General features: G+C 35.3%; 1 protein-coding gene across 4 annotated transcripts in view; it reads right to left on the reverse strand.

Moving 5' to 3' along the window:
- Positions 1-22,120, reverse strand: part of Crisp4 (cysteine-rich secretory protein 4) — a 31,014-nt gene extending 8,894 nt beyond the window's left edge. The window contains exons 1-7 of one of the 4 annotated variants that reach the window (XM_006495589.2): positions 17,634-17,664; positions 14,034-14,094; positions 13,206-13,270; positions 10,257-10,391; positions 6,377-6,467; positions 4,860-5,008; positions 450-547 (exon numbers count right to left, since the gene is read on the reverse strand). In XM_006495589.2, the coding sequence (XP_006495652.1) occupies positions 450-547; positions 4,860-5,008; positions 6,377-6,467; positions 10,257-10,391; positions 13,206-13,270; positions 14,034-14,049 (554 nt within the window). In that variant the 5' untranslated portion in view covers positions 14,050-14,094; positions 17,634-17,664. Of the gene's footprint in view, positions 1-449; positions 548-4,859; positions 5,009-6,376; positions 6,468-10,256; positions 10,392-13,205; positions 13,271-14,033; positions 14,095-17,633; positions 17,751-22,061 lie in introns of those variants that run through there. The other 3 variants (NM_001347047.1, XM_006495591.4, NM_001347048.1) reach the window with 3 other exon arrangements.
- Between the last annotated feature and the right edge of the window lie 240 nt (positions 22,121-22,360).

Consider the following 22,360-nt stretch of genomic DNA (forward strand, 5'->3'; position numbering starts at 1 on the left):
ACATAATATATATGCATACATATATTGCCTTTAAAATTGTTTCTCTGTTAAAAATAAAACATTGTCTTTATGTCACTCAGAGTAACATAAATTTTATTTCTAAAGGAAATACACAAGTCAACATAGGGATCCCAAAGCCTAGCACAGGGAGTGGCATTTGCCTGCATCTCCTTTCTTAGCCTAACCCAGTTCAAATTCACTTCCCTGTATGATAACACTTTCCAGTGAATGACTAGAATCACCAATAAATTTTCCAAATGTGTATATCTCTGTTAACTTAGTAAAAACATGATGAAAAATCAAACATTTGGGGTATATTTGTGACATTTTGTTAACAAAATAACTGGGGAAAAACCCTAGAACATTAATTTACAATATTTGAAACCTTAGACAAGGTTATTTTTTGAAGATACGCTATTTAGAAAGAATAATAAACTGGCATCACATACTCATGACAATAGTGACACACATAAAGATATGTAGCTGCCTTTTGTCTGCGACAAGCTGCAACATCACAGCCAACGAGGTAGGTAGAGGCCCAGACCATCTGTAAAGATAAGAGATGACTTGATGACAGATTTTCATGTTCCCTAACGACAACATCAGCACTGTTATTGTTATTATATGTAAGCATGCACGTCATGGAGTGATGGCTCAATGGTTATAAGAGCTTGATTCTTTAGTGGACATGAAAGTGACTCCACCATCCACCTAGACTGCCAATAACCATCTCTAAATCCAATACCAGGTATCCAAGGCCTTCTTATTACCTATATGTATAACACTTATAAACAAACACACATGCACGTTCACAAACACACACACACACACACACACACACACACACACACACACACACACACTAAAAGTTAATCTTAAATAGGAAATCATGTCTTAAGTTTGCATTCTACATGTCTTATCCAGAAGACAGATATATGAAAAACTCATGTGTTTAGGACACCTTAGTGGAACAAGAATCTCGTTATATTAATTCCCAATGAAACCCAGAATTGATATCATCTATTCAGCTCATTCTCTCCATGTCAAACCTATGCGGTGAATATGCTAATATGATAAAGGTTATTTCTATAAGACTCAAACCCAAGAACAGTGTTTAATTACTGGTCAAGCATAGAGTATAATACTCAAATGGATTTTAATGCAAATGAACCAAGCTTAAATTCCACCTCTGTATTTCTAAGCTGGGTAATAATTTTGTTTGTTTGTTCACTTTGTTTTTGTTTTGTTTTGTTTTTGTTGTTCTGGTTTTAGTTTTGGTTTGGTTCTGTTTGGATTGGATCTAGAAGTTTCTTTATTAGGGTTTCATTTTTCTCATCTGTAAGACGACTATAATAATGCTGCCCAGTACATGCATTTGTATAGTGAGGGTTAAATATTACAATGTTTAAAAAAGCTGGAGAAGGAAATAAGGGTGATGCAATGGCGCCCACTTTCTTCTGTGACCTGGGTAGGAGCCTGGCTTGTATTTCCCTCAGCCAACACTGAAATCTTTAATCAGGTTTCTTCTTCTTTTGCCTTTTCTTCTATTCTACTTTTTCTCCTTCCTCTCTTTCTTCTCCTCCTCCTCTTCCTCCTCCTCTCCTTCTCCCTTCTTCTCCCTTTTCCTATTATTCTCCTCCTCTTCTCCTCCTCCTCTTTCTTCTTCTTTCTATCATAGTGATTTTCTCTGACTGATTTTGTAAAGTATTACTTTCTCTTCACAACTTTTCCAGGAGTCAGTTTCCCTCCACACCAGACAGCATTTAATTATCTATGGGGAATAAGAATACGCTTTCATGAAATCTGTGGCTCCACCCACTATGTAAACGTTGGATGAGGCAAAAACTCAATGATTGCAAGTTTCTCTTCTCATTCTTTCTCCTAAACGTACATTTGCCTTATGAAACTTTGTTAACCTCTGACTAATATAGAACATATACTTTGAAAAATTACAATAAAAATACATTAGAACATCTATTTTGTGTATTTGTTCCATTTATTCATTCAGTCCATATTCAAGAAAAAGTACAAATAATGTGAAAAAATGAATATTAATGGATTCTTATCATTGTACGATAATGACAGTATTTTTCTCTTAAAATTTAAGCAAATAAAGACCAATTTCTTTGATTTTTGAAAATATTTCTTTGGCTTTAAGATTATGATAATTTTACAGTATTTTCATTTTCTTTCTCCAAACCCTGTTATATAATTTTGCTACTTTTTAAATTCATGGCCTCTCTTGTTATTAATTTACAAAATGTTATACAATTTCTAGCACCTTTGGCAAATGGGACCAGTTATTTTTATAAATTTATTTGATATGGCTTGAATTATTTTGATAAATAGAAAGTCAAAGGGATAAATTGCTGCACAAGACTGAAAGAACCAAAGCCATATGATATAAGAAAGGGATTGACTTTGTATGAATGGGTTATAAGACTGGGGTTGCATCATCATAGTTTTCACTGTTTTTCTTTCTCAGGCTCTCTTCTAATCCATTGGCATCATAAATCATTGGATTAACCTGCTAAGTTTTAAGGTATCATGGATTCTTTGCACATGCTGTTTATGTTCAGTGGTACTGATCCTTAAAGAAAAGATAATTTGCTGTTGTTTATTTAATAATTCTGTGCATACATTCATAACTGATTATTTGAGGTACATCTTTGGGAACTTATATGGTCAATCCTAACTAAAATTTACTTCATGTAAGTTATGAGAATCACCAGTGAACACTTCCGAGTCCTCTCTTTTGTGGACAATAACTATATTTTAATGTTTTACATTTTAAATATTTAAATACTCTTTCTCTAGCATACATTTTGTTACATTAGAGATTCTAGGGATATTTTTCTTTAAAATTAACTTGGACTCTGTGTGGCAGGCAAATGATAATTCAAAATTTTAATCAAATTAAGTCAATCCTTTGTCTATTTTCCTCCACTGATTACATCCTGCATTTAATATAAATGTAAATATTATACTGGGTAATATGATCACTTTGTCTCTCTTGTGAAAACCTTATCTATTCCCATTAATCACTCTCAAATTTTCTATAACACTAAAACTAAATGAATAATAAGAAAATTAAATTAAGAAAATTGTTCTACTTAAAAAGCACAATGGCAATAAACTACTTAGAATCTTTAGCAAAGAGCCTTAAATATTTCATGGTGAGATCTGTAGAATATTAAATGAAAGAAATTAAAGTAGATCTGATGTGGTTTGAAAATGATACTATTCCTTGACAGTGTCAGGTTTTGAACAGTTTAACTATTGGTTGGTTGTACTTAAAAGAAATATGAATGTCCAATTAATACATGAAAAATTATCAACATATTCAGCTGTTAGAAAAATTTAATCAACATTTCTGCAAGATTCCGTGTCACTGCTCTTAGAATGATGGCTCTCCAGAAAAATAAAAGTACAAATATTTGTGATGCTGTGGAAAGAGAAGGATTCCTGCATGGTGCTGGTGGAAACATAAACTGGGAATCCCTTGTGAAAATCTGTATGGAGTTACTTAAATTATTAGAAGTAGAACTTCCTTAAGTTTTATTTTTTCTGGATGTATATATGAGGAAATCCTGATCAACATACAATACTGACATGCGCTCTTGTCTTTACAAGGGTACCATTAACAATAGACAAGACAGTCTAGGTATCTGTTTCCATATGAATGTGTTAGAAAGACACAAAAGACAGTTTTTCAAACAATAAGAACAATAAAATATGCCATTTTCAGGAAAATGTACGGAACTATGGATCTTTTTTATTGAGAGAATATAGATAGTCTCCTTAAGTCAAGGATTAGGTTTTCTGTCACACATGAATTTCATGTGTCATGGCAATAGAGGGACAATGAGGTGATGGATGTGGAAATGGATCAGGGACAGTAAATAGCAAATAAAAGCAGTGATTATAATCTGCACATACATTGCATGTTGAAATCTCATAATAAAACTTACTTTAACTAAAACTTACTCAAACTAAAACATGCTAATGAAGCTAAGTGGGCTGGGAAAATGCCTCATTAGACAAAATATTTGCCTTTCTTCATAAGGACCAGAGTACAGATCTTCAGATCCTTTATAAGACTCCAGCAGGTATATTACCCATAAACTTACTGATTGCCTTTTGCTTCCACTTAATCATAAAAATACAAACCAAAAAAAAATCTGTTTATTGATTGTGTCTCTAGTTACATATGTAAGAGAAGATGGCCTAGTCAGCCATCATTGGGAGGAGAGGCCCTTGATCTTGTGAAGATCATATGCCCCAGTACAGGGGAATGCCAGGGCCAGAAGCAGGGGTGGGTGGGTTGGGGCGCAGAGCAGGGGGAGCATATAGAGAACTTTCAGGATAGCATTTGAAATGTAAATGAAAAAAATATCTAATAAAAATTGTTTTTGAAAAAAATACAAACAAAAAACTCTGTTAACTGAGAACTTCATACATGAGCCCTATCTATATCACTTTGCATCTTCCATTTCAAACGTGAGCTCCTTGTTCCTTCTTTAATCATTATTATTACATATAGATCTAGACACATATAGGTTGTGTATTGAACCTACTGAGATCCTTTACGATTACTCATATGTAAATATGTTCAAGACTGACACTCTTTAGCTGAGAAGTTATTGACTACTTGTTCTTAGACAAGAAGGTGGGCTCAGGTGGAATTTCCCGTTTGCACTGTCAGTCAAGTGGTATTATCATTATCCTGGCCACAATCTAGGAAGTAGATGTTTGGGATTTCCTGGGTTATTTTCCTTAGGCCTGAGAAGAGAAATAGTAGTTATCCTTTACTGACACATATATCCAGTCATGTGTATATCTAGAAGAATACAGATTACCTGAGTGTAGTGATCAGTTTCGATGTCATCATCTGTGGATGGCCATTCTCCATATTTGAAGTATTTGGACTCATTGAACCAGATTTCAATAACTTTTGACCAGGAAGAGGGATAATGTTCCATAAGCATATTTTCTCCACAAAATGTATCTGAAATGAGGAAAAAGCCTGTGTAGTATGTTTTTATGTTAGAACACAGAGGATCTCCTCATTTTATTTCCCAAATGTTTTCATGATCACCTAGGCATTGTTTTAAAACAGGAAATAAACTCAGTTGTTTATCTGTTTCACTGAATGATCATGTTGTGCTCAAGTCTGGCAAGCGATGGTACTGACAGTTGTTGAGAAAGCTTTAAAATCATGACTGCAGATATCAATCTCTGTCTTTTATCAGGTAAAGGATGATGGTAAAAGTCTGTTTGAGCACATGAGAGCTGAAAGTAAACCAGCTCTGGAGGTAAAATCAGTTACAAAGAGGATACATATGCTCAAAAGATGGTGGATCCATTTGTCCTATATGCTTTATGTAGGATTTGATATTGAGGAATAATTCTGTCTTTCTTTAGAATACCATGATACCCGCATTGTTTAACACAGTGGCATAAGAGTTCCAATAATCTATAAGTATAAATTACATTTGTATTTCTTAAAGTTAGTTTGGAAGAAAGCATTACTTAAAATGTTACGTAATTCTGTAGGATTCACTAAAAATTGGGTAGTACTTGTTTAGTTTATATGACAAAACTGAGCTTACCTTTGAGCACTCAAAATTGTTTATTAGGGTAGTTCTAGAGTTCCTCATATCCTAGTGTCCCCAAACTGAGGAAATGTCACATCCTAAAATTGTGGACAACTGAGAGATGTTTGAATAGAAACCTCCTAGAGAGCCTGATGTGCTTCATTCTTTAATGTTGCTGATCATAGCTTCCTCCTGTTGATGAGAACTTAGACTACAAAAATAAAAGTATCCAAATTTTAAAAATTAAAAATGATGATATCAAGCTACAATCTGCCAGCAAGGATAGGTGAGGGTCCCTGTAGATTCTATCTGTTAGCATACTATTGTCCAGTTGTTTGTAGGCACGTTCTTTTTTGAGATTTATTTTATTCATTAACATTTTTGTTTGTTTAAAAGTTATTTGCACCTTAACTGTATCACAAGGTCTCACCTGTTGAAGGCTTGTTCTCTAGATACTGGGACTGAGTGGGTTGTAGGTGCTTTGAGAATTGGAGCCTATATGACAGAGTTGGATCTCTGAAGGCATTCTCTCTCTTTCTCTCTCCTACGTCTTTTCTATTTGAGGTGAACAGCATCCTCCACTTTTCAATCCACTATCTTATGTGGCCTCCGTTCTGTTCCAAATCATTCAAGCTAAAAATCCACGGGCTGAACTTTCTGAAGCCATGATTTAAAAACAAACCCCTCCCTTTGAATTGATCAGCCCCACCCCCAGGCATTTCACTATAGTGTTGGGAAAACTATTTAATGCAAGTTGTGTCATGCAGACCCATACATACTTGGTAGTCGTCTCTCAAGTGAGTCACTGTCTGACTTGTCACAGTACCTCGCCAAGATTCTAGCATTCTCTGCAGCAGCTGAACTCCAACTCTGTAAGGCAAGAGAATATCCAGAAACACAATGAAATTAGCTTTCTCAACCTAAGATTCTTGTGTTCTATATAAAAAAAAATGTACAATTCCTTATGTCCTTTCTTGTGGAAACTGATCTTTTACATGGTGACATTTTCCTTAAATATTCTAATAGGAACATAGAAAGAAAACAAGTGTGTAATTCATTTCAGTTTCTTGTGATATTACAAATTCAAAATTAGGTTATAACCTTCAGACCATAACTTGTTTCTTATAATTTATGTAAAGAGTTTCAGGAAACAAACAATCACAAAACTAACCCAGCAACTTATCGGTTGTTTTATCTCAGTGCTGGCTAGTTTTTGTCAATTTGATACAAACTAGAGTCACTTGGAAAGAAAGAACTGTCCCTAAGGAATTGGCTACATCATAGTGACTTGGGAACATGCTTTGGTGACATATTCTTGATCAGAGATTGTATGTGGTTCTAAGTGATATAAGAAAACAGATGGGAGAAGTCATGAAGAATAAGCCAGTAAGAGGCATTCTTCTATGGCCTCTGCTAGACCTTGCCTTGCCTTTCCTCAACAATTTATTGTCATCAGGCATTTTAGACCAAATAAACCCCCTCCTCTATGTTCCCTTGGGTCAGTGTTTCATCACTGCAACAGAGATGCAAACAAGAAAACCCTGGCTTGTCATTTCACCTCTTTGAGTCACAGCTTCTGTAAAGATGATATGGAAGTTATGCCAAAAGCTTTGTCCAGTCGGCAGTCCTTACAATCAACCTGTGATATTTTGAGTCTCAAAATATGCACTTAGCACACAAATGGCTTCTGTGAATGAAAGCAGAGTTCTAGATCCCTGCCTCAAGTAGTGATTAAAGCAAAGGAGTTAACATTCCTAGACACTGTTATTAACCATAAATCTTCCACTCTTGCAGTAACTCAGTGTACTGTGTGTGAATTTTAAAAAATATTTTATTTTTTAAAGTTCATTGGTGTTTTGCCTGCATGTATATCTGTGAGCACATGTTGGATCACCTGGAACAGGAATTACAGACAGTTGTGAGCTGCCCTGTGGATGTTGGAAATTGAACCGGGATTCTCAGGAAGAGCAGCCAGTACTCTTATCTGCAGAGCCATTTCTCCAGCCCAAAACCAGGTTCTAAAGCTTTTAAGGGTCATACAAGAGAGAATTTGAATCAGTTACTCGAGATTAGCCTGAACTCTTCATTTGGGTGGGCTAAGTGTAGCATATACTCAGTTGAAGCATCATTTAATAAACCACTCAGACACACGTATGTAGGAGTAGCAGTGACATCCTGACAATCCTGCACCCAGCATCGTCAGAGTGTGCTCACAGCCTGTGTGTTACACTGTCAACAATAACATGATTTCCTTGGTATGTTCCCAGACTTTTATATAAATTTTCTAAGGATGTACAGACAGTTACAACTCTTTTTAGACTCGTTTTACCCTACTTCTGTGGTTTGAGATTGGCATTTTAACGAAATTTTTAGAACACATTATGTTCACTGGACTTAGTAATAATGTAGGAGGCAACATTAGAATTATTGCCATCACTCTTCAGAGTAAAGGTCAATTTTCTCAGCATGACAGTGAAAAGATAATTACTGTATGTGTGTACGGTACCATCTAGTGGCTATTGTGTAGAATTACTCTTCTAGTTGACTGCATCCAAAACATGTTATTTGTTTCCGTTTTTCAAATAAGAAATAATACTTTTGAGGGACATCAAAGAACTCAGATGTACCTCAACAGAGGAATGGATACAGAAAATGTGATACATTTACACAATGGAGTACTACTCAGCAATTAAAAACAATGAATTCATGAAATTCTTAGGCAAGTGGATGCATCTGGAGGATATCATTCTGAGTGAGGTAACCCAATCATAAAAGAACCCACATGATATGCACTCACTGATAAGTGGATATTAGGCCAGAAACTTATAGCCAAGACACTATTTGCAAAACACATGAAACTCAAGAAGAAGGAAGACCAAAGTGTGGATATTTCACTCCTTTTTAGAATGGGGAACAAAATACCCATGGAAGGAATTACAGAGACAAAGTTCAGAGCTGAGATGGAAGGAAGGACCATCCAGAGACTGCCCCACCCAGGGATCCATCCCATGTTCAACCACCAAACCCAGACACTATTGCATATGCCAGCAAGATTTTGCTGACAGGACCCTGACATAGCTCTCTTTTGTGAGGCTATGCCAATTCCTGGCAAATACAGAAGTGGATGCTCACAGTCATCTATTGGATGGAATACAGGGCCCCTAATGAAGAAGCTAGAGAAAGTACCCAAGGAGCTAAAGGGGTGGGCAACCCTATAGGTGGAACAACAATATGAACTAGCCAGTACCCCCCAGAGCTGTGTCTCTAGTTGCATATGTAGCAGAGGATGGCCCATTCGGCCATCAATGGGAGGAGAGGCCCTTGGTCTTGCGAAGATCATATGCCCCAGTACAGGAGAATGCCATGGCCAGGAAGCAGGAGAGGGTGGATTGGGGAGCAGGGAGTAGGAAAGGTATAAGGGCCTTTGGGGACTTTTTGATGTGTGTGTCTAACCAAGGAATTGAAAAGACCAAAATTGCTTTCAGTATATAATTAGACTGCTCAGTAGAGAGCCCTTCCTAGAAATAGTTATTTGTTCATCTGGTAGATAGGAATTTGGAAATTATCTTAATATGATTAGGATCAGATTTACTGGGTATGTCCCTCTTGAATTAAGGATTTAGAGTAAAATTGATCATATAATTGAGACTCCTTGCAGTGGAAACCATTGTAGTGCAAAATTAAATAAACTAGATTACTTTTAGAAACTATAAGAATACATTTTCTGGAGCGCAGCATGTGGCCTGTGTTGGATTTGAACACCTAGGGATCCTCTGCCTCAGCCTCGGAGTCTATCTGAATGCTGGGAGTCTAGATATAAATCACTATGTTTAGCTCGAGAACATTTATTAACAGTAGCACAAACATGGATACTTATGACAACTGATGGTTTTAAAATAGTGTATCAGAAAATACTGTTAATTTTTAAGGTGGTCTAGAGATAATTTTTCAGAAACTACATTCGTTTTCAATTGTTGCTTCCTCTCCATCATTTACAGGAGTGTACTGCCAGTTATTATCATATGATAATAGGGCAGTATTTCTCAACCTTCCTGGTGCTGTGACCCTTTAGTACAGTTCCTCCTATTGTGGTGACCACTAACCATGAAGTTATTCTGTTTCTACTTCACAACTGTAATTTTGTTACTGTTATAAGCCATAATGCATAACTGCTTTGTGACCCCCCAAGGGGTTGATATTTATAGATTGAAAACTACTGCTCAGGGCCTGCACTGTTGACTGAACTTCATCACTCTTGACTGTCTTGAGTCCCTAAATATTTCTTGTGATAGAAACCATCAGTTTTTGCACTGCCAAGGTCAGATCTCTAAATTTCTATGGAATTTAATGAAATTCACTACTAGTTTTTTTTTTTCAAAATCTGTCAAATTTTTTTAGCTATGAATTTGAACATCCGGATTCTCAAATGCATGTCACATGTCTGAAGGCACCTAAGACTGATTTGAGGCTGAGTCAGAATTGTTATTCTATCATATACATGAGAGAGTTAGTCACATTCTCTTAGACTCAGTTTCTTTTGCTGTTATGACATAGATTTGTTGCGATGATCAAACAATTGGCATAGTCACAGTACATAAGACTAAGTAACAATGTAGGGAATGCCACCAGTTCTACACTGATGCTGTGCTCTAGACTTACCACTTTCAGCATGTTCCTGGCTGGCGGGGACACTTTTCTCCTGAAGGCGTTATGGGTATTGACAATTTCCTCTTGTGGTTCAGTTTGTGATTCCGTGATCAGTTTATTATAGAGAGCTCTATCCAGTTTGAGAGGCTACCAGAAAATTATTCATTAATATCACTTCTTTGAAGTAGCCCTTGTCACACAAAGTCTATTACATAGAGACCTATAGGCAATGTGAAATTAGAACTTAACAGTGAACAATTATGTTTAGTATTTAGAAATTATTAGTATTCAAGTTTTAAGGATTTCTACATTTTTGGGTTGAAAACAGTACACAAATTATACTGTTCTTCGAAATTTTCAAATTTATAATTCATATTTAGAGGCAAGTAGAAGTTCTTGTTATTGAACAATAGGAATCACAAAAGCCATGGCTTGACATCTCTTGTTCACGGAATGACTCTCTGCCTTAGCTCATTCTCTCTATATAAAGCTGTTGAAAGCAATGCCTGTACTCTACAAATGAACAATGAATACTTGAGTCCAAGTGTGTGTGTGTGCATGTAAGTGTGTGTGCATGTGTGTGTAAGAACCAAAATTAAGAGTGTATTTTGAGCATGTGACTACATGTTCTTTTCACTCTCCAGGTTTATAGCTCTTTTATATTTATATCTTAAAAACCCGGTGGGCTTTAAAACAAGTGGGTGCATTTAAAAGTGTAAGTAAAATTCAAACTACCGTTGTAGTTTCGAATGTATGACTCCTTTTTTAAAAAGTTATACATTTTACTTTGTAATTCATTAAGAAAAAAATAGTTTTCTAAAATAGTCTGTGTTCGCATTAGTTGCCATAATGAGTCTTTAATATGTGTGGTTTAAAACCCATATATTTCCCAAGGTTTCTTTTATCAGTTATCAAAATTAATATGTAATTTGAATGGTGTATGTTTTTTCCTTAGCTACTACTGGATTATTGAGTAAATTTAAGAATGGTAAGAATCCAGAATGGAGCTTTGACAAAACAGAAGTCATTCAGGTCAAGAGTACATTCCCATGGAACCTCTACAGACACCAACTCCTTTCCTTGGAACATGCTCACAGGCTGGTTTCTTCCATCATTGCAATCAGCTCTAGTTTATATTAAAGAAAAATTTGTAGGCTCACAAGAATGCACAGACTTCCTCCTTTGAGCATTTGATTTCAATGAAAAACATAACATTTGACTCTCTGTTCATCCACAAATATTTACAACCTCTATAATAAAACAGTAAAGGAATGTCTATTTTTTTTCTGAGATTGTTCATTTACTTTCACAAAAATCAAATCTCTTATGTAAATTCACCTTGCACATCTAGATTCCTTTAATCAGTCCAGTGGTCTAGTATCCATATATCTGTCTGGAAACCTCTGATATCTTAGTTCCTTAGTTCCTTCAGTGAACTTTTCTCTGAACTCTGGTAGTGCTCATACTTTCTTTTATTTGTGCTCCAAAATTGGGCTAAATTATCGTAGACTACCGGGTCACAAAGGCACATGTTGGTTACTGACTACCCAACTTTCCTTTTTCCTTTGTAATGCAGCCTATACTTTATGTTAGCTCTAGTTTTGGTGGTGTGATGTTCTTCCACAAAAAAGATGTGAAACAAGCAGAGAATCAAAGGGAAGTTAAAGGAAACCTTCCATAAAGCTTGGTATTCAATATTCAGCTTCCTAGAAGATCATGGGGACATGGACATCATGGTATACTGATACCAATCCACCACTCCAGTAGCTGATGACAATAATCTTTCAACAATAATATTATGTAATTTTTCCCACTGTGAATATCTCCCTGTGACTCATGAGAAACACACATACACAGTCACGCAAAAAATCTAGTTCTACAAAAGAAAAATCTATTGACATTAAGTCATTTTTTAATTAGATAAAGTAAATTAAGATCAGTTTTCCATGCCTTATTTTGGTTGCTAATGATGAATTGTCACTCAATGATCACAAATTTGTAGGACACTCTACCTATTTTACCACTGAAGATGTTGGTTTTGTTCTATAAATATTGAAGTCATCATTATCATTAACAACATCAGCATTACCATCATTATCTTACTTTGTGATCCTGGGGATCTATTCTGGACATCACACACACACACAATTCAAGTGCTATAATACTGAGCTATATCACTAGCCCAAAGGTTTTATTTTTATGAGCAATTAGATCCAAGCATCATACCTTGATTCCATTGCTGAATCTCTCACACATCTTTGCAGTTGTAACTTTCAATTTCATATTTAATTTTGATTTATAACATTCTTAAAATCAAAAAGGGTATGTGGGAGGAAAATTAAAAATAATACTATTTATCTAATTTCTTCGATCTGGTTATTAAAACACATGGGTAAATTGTAAACAAGTTCTTGCCTATGGATTTTTTTCTTTCTCTTCCTCCATCCCTTCTCTACCTTATCACATCCTTTGCTAGCTTGCCTTTATTTATTTGTTTGTTTGTTTTCTTATTGTTTATAAAAAAAGACATAGACATGGATCCAATGAGTTAAAGTGAAAGTTGAACTTTAATCCTCATCAATTCTTCTAAACTTGAAAGTTCACTTAGGCCTTCTCCTTTTGGTTTCATTCGTGATTCTGCTGTATTAAGAATAGAACTTGTTTGGGCAGAAGAAATAGCTCAGTAGTTAAGAGCAATGATTGCTCTTCAAGATGTTCTGAGTTCAATACACAGGAACCACATGGCTCACAACCATCTGTAAAGGAATCCAATGTCCTCTTCTGATATGTCTGGAGATAGCTATAGTGTAATCATATACATAGAATAAATAAATAATTCTTTTTATAAAACAGAATAAGACTTGTTTAACTGCATCATTATATGAAGTATGTGAATAACTGATACACCCTTCTCCTACCCTTAAATAAAATATAGTTATGTAACATATAATATTTACATACTCTGATAGTCACAACAGGAACAAAGGCAGCAACAAACAATAACAAGATAAATTTCACTGCCATACCTGAAAAATATAAGTAACAGAAATTTAGGTTACTCTTAGTGTGTAAAAAATTATTTTCTAAGAAGCCTTGAGCAAGGTTTTACTTTGTTAGATTTTTGTTAATGGGACATGAAAATAAAGTTCAATATTAAGCCTTAGCTAAGGGGCCTCATAAAATAATATTCAGTTGATTTAGATGATATGGACTTAACTTAAATGATATGGACTCCTTAACTTCCAGAGTCTAAATATACACAATTGTGTGTTTATGGGGTATTAAAATAGCAGATAGCATTTAGGTTTCTCACCAAGTGACTAAAGCTTAAAAGAGATTATCCTATATATTCTTCATTGATTTAAGTTAATAACAAAGGTGCCTAATTGTGAAAGAAAAAGTCAGGAGACAACATTTGTAGAATATAACATGAAATAGACTCCATCAGCCATGTATATTTGAAAGAGTACATAGAAGGCAGGTGATCATGTTACTACTGTTGTTTGTGTGTAATTTAAAGATTTCTATACATTTAATTGAAAGATATTCTGTACATTTCCATTACTTGGCTAATAATAATTGTCTTTGTGTTATGCAAAATAAATACTAATGGGTCTTTATTCATTTTTAGTACAGTTAGTCAATTCTAAGATACTAATGAGGTGGCACTTTTTCTAACAACCTGTTATGTGTATTTGTATAAACCTACTAGTTAACTTTTACAGAAATTTCTAATCTTTAAAAGCAACCTAATCAATTTATGAAGAATTAAATAGTAAACAGGAGTACTTATGCTTGTTTCCATAGTTACATGGCTGTCCTGTCATTGCTCTCAGATGTCCCATGTCCTCTGAAAAAAAAAAGTATAACCTGAGGGATTCTTCATTAAATGAACCATGTAGCATTGCTCTGCCTTTTTCTTCACCTCTACTCTCTACAGCTCATTTTCTCCAGTGCTTCCCACATCCTCACAATCAACCACATGATTTTAGTGGGATTTCTTCCAGCTTCTCACCATTTACTTTGATGTTGGCTATTGGTTTGCTGTAGATTGCTTTTATCATGTTTAGGTATGGGCCTTGAATTCCTGATCTTTCCAAGACTTTTATCATGAATGAGTGTTGGATTTTGTCAAATGTTTTCTCCGCATCTAAGGAGATGATCATGTGGTTTTTGTCTTTGAGTTTGTTTATATACTGGAGTACTTTGATGGATTTCTGTATATTGAACCGTCCCTGCATCCCTGGGATGAAATCTACTTGGTCAGGATGGATGATTGTTTTGATGTGTTCTTGGATTCGGTTAGTGAGAACTTTATTGAGGACTTTTGCATCGATATTCATAAGGGAAATTGGTCTGAAGTTCTCTATCTTTGTTGGGTCTTTTTGTAGTTTAGGTATCAGAGTAATTGTGGCTTCATAGAATGAGCTGGGTAGATTACCTTCTGTTTCTATTTTGTGGAATAGTTTGTGAAGGACTGGAATTAGATCTTCTTTGAAGGTCTGATAGAACTCTGCACTAAACCCATCTAGTCCTGGGCTTTTTTTGGTTGGGAGACTATTAATAACTGCTTTGATTTCTTTAGGGATATAGGACTGTTTAGATCATTAACCTGATCTTGATTTAACTTTGGAACCTGGTATCTGTCTAGAAACTTGTCCATTTCATCCAGGTTCTCCAGTTTTGTTGAGTATAGCCTTTTGTAGAAGGATCTGATGGTGTTTTGGATTTCTTCAGGATCTGTTGTTATGTCTCCCTTTTCATTTCTGATTTTGTTAATTAGGATGCTTTCCCTGTGCCCTCTAGTGAGTCTGGCTAAGGGTTTATCTATCTTGTTGATTTTCTCAAGAACCAGCTCCTCCTTTGGTTGATTCTCTGAATAGTTCTTCTTGTTTCCACTTGGTTGATTTCACCCCTGAGTTTGATTATTTCCTGTCTTCTACTCCTCTTGGGTGAATTTGCTTTGTTTTGTTCTAGAGCTTTTAGGTGTGTTGTCAAGCTGCTAATGTGTGCTCTCTCTAGTTTCTTTTGGAGGCACTCAGAGCTATGAGTTTTCCTCTTAAAATGCTTTCATTGTGTCCCATAAGTTTGGGTATGTTGTGGCTTCATTTTCATTAAACTCCAAAAAGTCCTTAATTTTTTTCTTTATTCCTTCCTTGACCAAGGTATCATTGAGAAGAGTATTGTTCAGTTTCCACATGAAAGTTGGCTTTCTATTATTTATTTTGTTATTGAAGATCGGCCTTAGTCCATGGTGATCTGATAGGATGCATGGGACAATTTCAATATTATTGTATCTGTTGAGACTTGTTTTGTGTCCAATTATGTGGCCAATTTTGGAGAAGGTACCATGAGGTGATGAGAAGAAGGTATATCCTTTTGTTTTAGGATGAAATGTTATATAGATATCTGTTAGATCCATTTGTTTCATAACTTCTGTTAGTTTCACTGTGTCCCTGTTTAGTTTCTGTTTCCATGATCTGTCTATTGGAGAAAGTGGTGTGTTGAAGTCTCCCACTATTATTGTGTGAATTGCAATGTGTGCTTTGAGCTTTACTAAAGTTTATTTAATGAATGTGGCTGCCCTTGTATTTGGAGCATAGATATTCAGAATTGAGAGTTCCTCTTGGAAGATTTTACCATTGATGAGTATGAAGTGCCCCTCCTTGTCTTTTTTGATGACCTTGGGTTGGAAGTCGATTTTATTAGATATTAGAATGGCTACTCCAGCTTGTTTCTTCAGACCATTTGCTTGGAAAATTGTTTTCCAGCCTTTCATTTTAAGGTAGTGTCAATCCTTTTCCCTGAGATGTGTTTCTTGTAAGCAGCAGAATGTTGGGTCCTGTTTTTGTAGCCAGTCTGTTAGTCTATGTTTTTTATTGGGGAGTTGAGTCCATTGATATTAAGAGATATTAAGGAAAAGTAATTGTTGCTTCCTATTTTTTGTTGTTAAAGTTGGCATTCTGTTCTTGTGGCTGTCTTATTTTAGGTTTGTTGAGGGATTACCTTCTTTCTTTTTCTAGGACATGGTTTCTGTCCTTGTATTGGATTTTCTTTTTTCCTGTTATTATCCTTTGAAGGGCTAGATTTGTGGAAAAATAATGTGTGAATTTGGTTCTGTCATGGAATACTTTGGTTTCTCCATCTAAGGTAATTGAAAGTTTGGCTGGGTATAGTAGCCTGGGTTGGCATTTGTGTTTTCTTAGTGTCTGTATAACCTCTGTCCAAGCTCTTCTTGCTTAATTAGTATCTGGTGAAAAATCTGGTGTAATTCTGATAGGCTTGCCTTTATATGTTACTTGACCCTTTTTCCTTTCTGCTTTTAATATTCTATCTTTAATTAGTGCATTTGTTGTTCTGATTATTATATGTTGGGAGGAATTTCTTTTCTGGTCCAGTCTATTTGGAGTTCTGTAGGCTTCTTGTATGTTCATGGGCATGTCATTCTTTAGGTTTGGGAAGTTTTCTTCTATAAGTTTGTCTAAGTTATTTGCTGGGCCTTTGAGTTGAAAATCTTCATTCTCATCTACTTCTATTATCTGTAGGTTTGGTCTTCTCATTTTGTCCTTCATTTCCTGGATGTTTTGAGTTAGGGTTGTTTTGCATTTTGTATTTTCTTTGATTGGTGTTCCAATGTTCTCTATGGAATCTTCTGTACCTGAGATTATCTCTTCTATCTCTTGTATTCTGTTGCTGATGCTTGCATCTATGGTTCCAGATTTCTTTTCTATGGTTTCTATCTCCAGCGTTGCATCACTTTGGGTTTTCTTTATTGTGTTTACTTCCCTCTTTAGGTCTTAGATGGTTTTATTCAATTCCATCACCTGTTTGGTCATGTATTCCTGTAATTCTTTAAGGGGTTTTTGTGCTTCCTCTTTAAGATCTTATACCTGTTTAGCCATGTTCTACTTTATTTCTTTGAGTGATTCCTTCTTGATGTCCTCTACCATCATCATGAGATATGCTTTTAAATCCGGGTCTAGCTTTTCGGGTGTGTTGGGGTGCCCTGGACTGGGTGAGGTGGGAGAGCTGGTTTCTGCTGATGGTGAGTGGTCTTGGTTTCTGTTAGTAAGATTCTTACGTTTAACCCTCTCCATCTGGTAATCTCTGGAGTTAGTTGATTTAGTTGTCTCTGGTTAGAGCTTGTTCCTCAGGTGATTCTGTTAGCCTCTATCAGCAGACCTGGGAGAGTAGCTCTCTCCTCTGAGTTTCAGTGGTCAGAGCACTCTCTGCAGGCAAGCTCTCCTCTTACAGGGAAGGTGCACAGATATCTGGCTTTTGGACCTCCCTCATGGCCGAAGATGAAGGCCCAAAACAGGACCTGTCCCCGAAGCTGAGTTGTTTCAGCCTGTCCCAGAAGCTGTTAGCTTCTGTATTCTACACTCTTACCTGTGCAGAATACACTTGGAGGAGTCCTGGAACCAAGATGTCCACTGCTGATGCTCAGGCAAAGCGCTCCTGGGCTGGGCGGACACCTATCCTCTGGCCGGGAAAGTGGCTGGATGTCTGGGGCCGGAAAAGGGGGCTGCCTTAGAAGCTCTGTGGCTCCCGCCTGTCCCAGAAGCTGTTAGCTTCTGCCCATTTTTCTTACAGTTATTTCCCTAAAGCCTAGAGACAGACTTGGTTTGTGATATCTAAAACATCTTTCTCTCTTCTTTTTAGTTTGTCATTAACTCAAACCCCTATGTATTCATCCTGTTTTTTTCTCTTCTCTTATTCCTATTCCCATGTATACTCCCTTCCTTTACTTCCATCTAACAATCTGATATTAACCACTATTCTTACTATAATTGCTTACCTACTCTTCAGTTCTTTTCTACTTATCACTACAATAGCTAACCTAATAATAGACATGAGGGCCTCTTATTCCATAAATTAATCAGTACTTAATAAGTGTCTGCATCATGGTTACTAATGTCTGAATAGTAACTTGCTGCAGATATTACCCAGCCCAAAGAGACAGAGTAGAGATAGAGCCAGGAGTTTAGAATATTAGTTAAATAGATTATACCACCAAAACTTTATTACAACAGAGGGTCTTCTGAAAATTTCAGACATATCTGCTCAAATAAGAGGAGCAGCCTGCATCAAAAGAAACAGCCAAAATCTTTAGTAGACATCTAACCCAAGTGGGCAGCCCAGAATGCTACAATCTGTTAGATTGCCTCATATCATAATGTGAAGGCATATAATATACTATATATTGCCTTTAGTTAATGATAAGGGCATTGTTGGAAAATATATCTAACTACATAAAGATTAACTGAAACATGTATATGTACATATTCATGTAAAAAATAAATACAAAGGCTTCTGTCACAAATAGGTGAAAAATATTTGTTTTATGTAGCATACATAAATGACTGAACACTATAATATATGCCTGTGACTTTTTATCTGTGAACAATAGACATAAACCACAAAAAAACTCCTATCTGACCTCTGATATAAGATCATGGGACCACTGGTTTCAGGTAGATTATGGTTAATTTAGCACATTGGTCTCATACGAAGAACTTTGGTTTAGCAAAGATCAGTTTGACTGAACAGAAGGAAGGAGATCTGCTAAGAAAAAAATCTCTCAAATCCTTAATCCTGCTTTGGCTTCAGGACTTGTGAGCAGGTAGAATGTGACCACTCATGTTAATGTTCCTTAAATAATCAAAAGTACAAAGAACATAGGTGATTATTTTAGGTTAATTAAAACTCAAATAGCACTTAGAGCAATCAAGTTGAAACAGGAAGATACTATTTAATACCTTACCACCAGGAATGCATTAAGGATTTTAGAATGAAAATAGAATCCATATAATTGCCAGAATATATAATATATAATTGCTATTATTCTAGATATGAGTATGAGAGATTACAGACTTTGGATCTCTTGGGTAGTGTTTGTAAACACAACTCAAAATCAGGAGTCAAGGGTAGAGAGAAGGATCAGAAAGAGGTTGTGGTTTCAGCAGAAAATTGAGCCTGATATCAACAAAGATGCTGGTCTAAAGATAAATATTAGACAGCATAAATCGAAGCTATTCAGCTATTCAGGCTTAGAGGAAAAATAGTCTCAGGGTAGAGGCCTTGTCTGAGCTTTGTTCACTAGATCACTGAGACTTGATGTAATCCATGGACTGACCAGGGCAAAGCATCCAGAGTATCTTGCATGATTCTCCATTGACCACAGGCTGCAAATCTGTAAACACAGCTTACCTTTTATCTGAGATGCTAACTAGTTTCCTGAACTCAGTTAAAACAGAGACAAAGGAGAATAAAATCAGCATTTCTGTTTGAACACACATGTTTTGTTCATAATGTGCGACTCTTAGTCAACTTTCTTTTTAAAAAATGAACAGTACCTGAACTTGAAAAACCGACTACATAAACTTATTGTCCTAACTTTAAGCTTTATTAAATGGGCCATGAACAATTAAAAATTAATATTTTGTGGGAGGAAAGATAGAGGATGTGGGAAAAAGCTGAGGAGGATCAAGCAGTACACTGTGGCAAGCCTTAGAGAAAACGCCCCCATCTGGGAATTGTTAGAACATGACCTTTCATAATCAACTAAAAAGAGGAACAGGCTCTTCCTTGCCTTGACTGAATAACCGATAAAAACATACCTTGCCAAAAGACCATTTCCCACATTTAATCTTCTTTGCTTTGGCAAATACCTTAATCCTTACATTCAGCAGACTACATGTTAGTGCCTGTATCTTATGTGTTATGTCACAATCCCTGTAAGTTCATATCTGCAGTATCCCTGCTATCTTCAGAAGATAATTTTCTTATAGACAATGTCCTTTATTCATATAATTATTTCACCCTCTTTCTTAATAATCTCTAGCCTTAGAAGTAGTGTATATGAAATAGCTGACCCATATCTCTATATCTTATTTAGCAAATAGTTTAAAAGTAGATATTAGGTTTTAGTTTTACTTACAATAGCTAATTTTGTGTTTGTGTGTCTCTGTGTATATGAATGTTTGATAATTTTTGTTACCTGAATAGACAAATTATGAAAGCATTTTTCTTCTAAAAGTTGATTAAAACTATAAAATATTAAGGAATAGCATCTAAATTTGAACACTTGCACTACTAAATATTAAAATGTACTATAATTGTGGGCATGGACAGCATTGGTGTCATAAGTTTAGAAAAACGGATCAAGGGAATATTATAGGATACAAAATAAACTTCTACATATGATCATCTCGTTTAAGACAAAGGCTAACATGAAATCAAATAAAGAAAATTCAGTGAAGTATCTAATACAAAAATAATGAATTCGAACTCTGTCTCACATTTGAGACAAAAATTATGTTTTACATGCCATATAATTAATAGTAATTGTATTATTTACTGCAGATTACAGTTGTTTGACATAAATCCACACATATGTTGATAATAATCTACTGTATTAGTGTCTAGTCATAACTTTTGAAATAAATGATCATCTTTTTACTTTCACTTTTAATTTACTTTTACTCCCTTTTAATTTAAATTTGCTTCATTATCTTCTGTACTAATGTCCAGTACAGAAATAAACATGTACTCACAAACACTATAGAATATGTACTGAAGACAATATTTTCATAAATCAGAGAACAGAAGAACAGCATACACAACAGGAAACATAAGTAGAACAAAGAAAGCACCACAAGAGAAATGTGAAAGGAGAAGGCACAGAGAAGAGACAGTGCTGAGAAAGGCTGCGAAATGTGTGATCTTTCAGACTATGAGATCTCCCATGAGGAAAGATCAAAGAACAGCAACTAGAAGATCTGCAGAAAGAAATTTGAACAGCTAAAATTATCCCTCCTTCCCCAAGACTACGATTTCTGGGAATTGCTTTTCTTATGTAAAGTAAAGTGTTTATCCTATTATCCACAAAATAATTCATGATTCCCCAAGATAAACTGCAAATGTAAAATATGCACAGTATTATAATGTTTCTCTACTAACTGCTTATTTTGACCACAGTTTCAAATAGATTCATGTGAAATAAAATGTGTCCAGACTCCACTAATCCACAGTTGTATGCTTTAAACTTCTGGTGGGGATGTGAACTAGTCCAGCCTCTCTGGAAGTCAGTATGAAGGGTTCTCAAAAGTCTAACAATAGGTTTATCATATGAAACAACTATACCACTCCTGAGTATTTACTCAAAGAGTGTCAAGACAATATATTTCAGAGACATTTATAAACCTGTGTGATATTTCTTCTATCTATACACACATAGATATAAAACTACATAATCTAATCCTTTCCAGACAGAAAGAAGAACATAGTCATGTCTTTCAGATGGGAATGCAAGCAACTATAGATATTAAATGAGTTAAGACAATCTCATAAGACAAACGTTACATCTTTTCTCTCTTTTGTGATTCTTTGATATAATATAGGTACATAAAATCATGTATAGATATATGGCATACAAGTAACATCAAAACTGTCTTTTGTGAAAAGAGATTAATTGAAGGGAAAAGGAGAGATAGGGAAGGGAAAGAAGCATGAAGTAGGGGAATATACTCAAAAATACATCTATAAAATTTAAAACTTAAGTAAAGATGTCCAAATTGGAGTTATTAAATCTTACTTCAGTAGTTTATGAGAATGAACTCGAAAAGTGACATAATCTTGGACAGAATGTATTGATCATAAATCCTACTAAAATTGTGGAAATGGTGGACCTTTGCTTTTAGATTATGTCAACATTAATAGATTTTGCATGTAATTGATTTTATAACAGTGCTGCTGAATTTTTATATATGCATTTCACTTACAATTAAATGAACTGAAATATGATGTATAACTTACCCACATCCATGTATCTCTTAAAATTGTGTGCTGATACAAATCTGGTCTTTGTCTGTACTGCATACTAACGAGTGAAATGACATTTCAAAAGGAGGATATGCTCAATGAGGCAATTAGTACAAGGGGAACTGCTTCAGCAGATCAAGGAAGAGCAGCAGATATGCTTTCTCACATGTTCACAACAAAATTAGATTTCAAGTCACGATCATGAGCATATTCTAGAATATACAATGACCTAGACAACTTTATCAGCGTTAAATTTTTGCACTGAGAACAAACTGTAAAACTTAGCTGCAGGA

The sequence above is a fragment of the Mus musculus genome, chromosome 1, assembly GCF_000001635.26.
Source record: "Mus musculus strain C57BL/6J chromosome 1, GRCm38.p6 C57BL/6J".
Classification (NCBI taxonomy): Eukaryota; Metazoa; Chordata; class Mammalia; order Rodentia; family Muridae; genus Mus; species Mus musculus.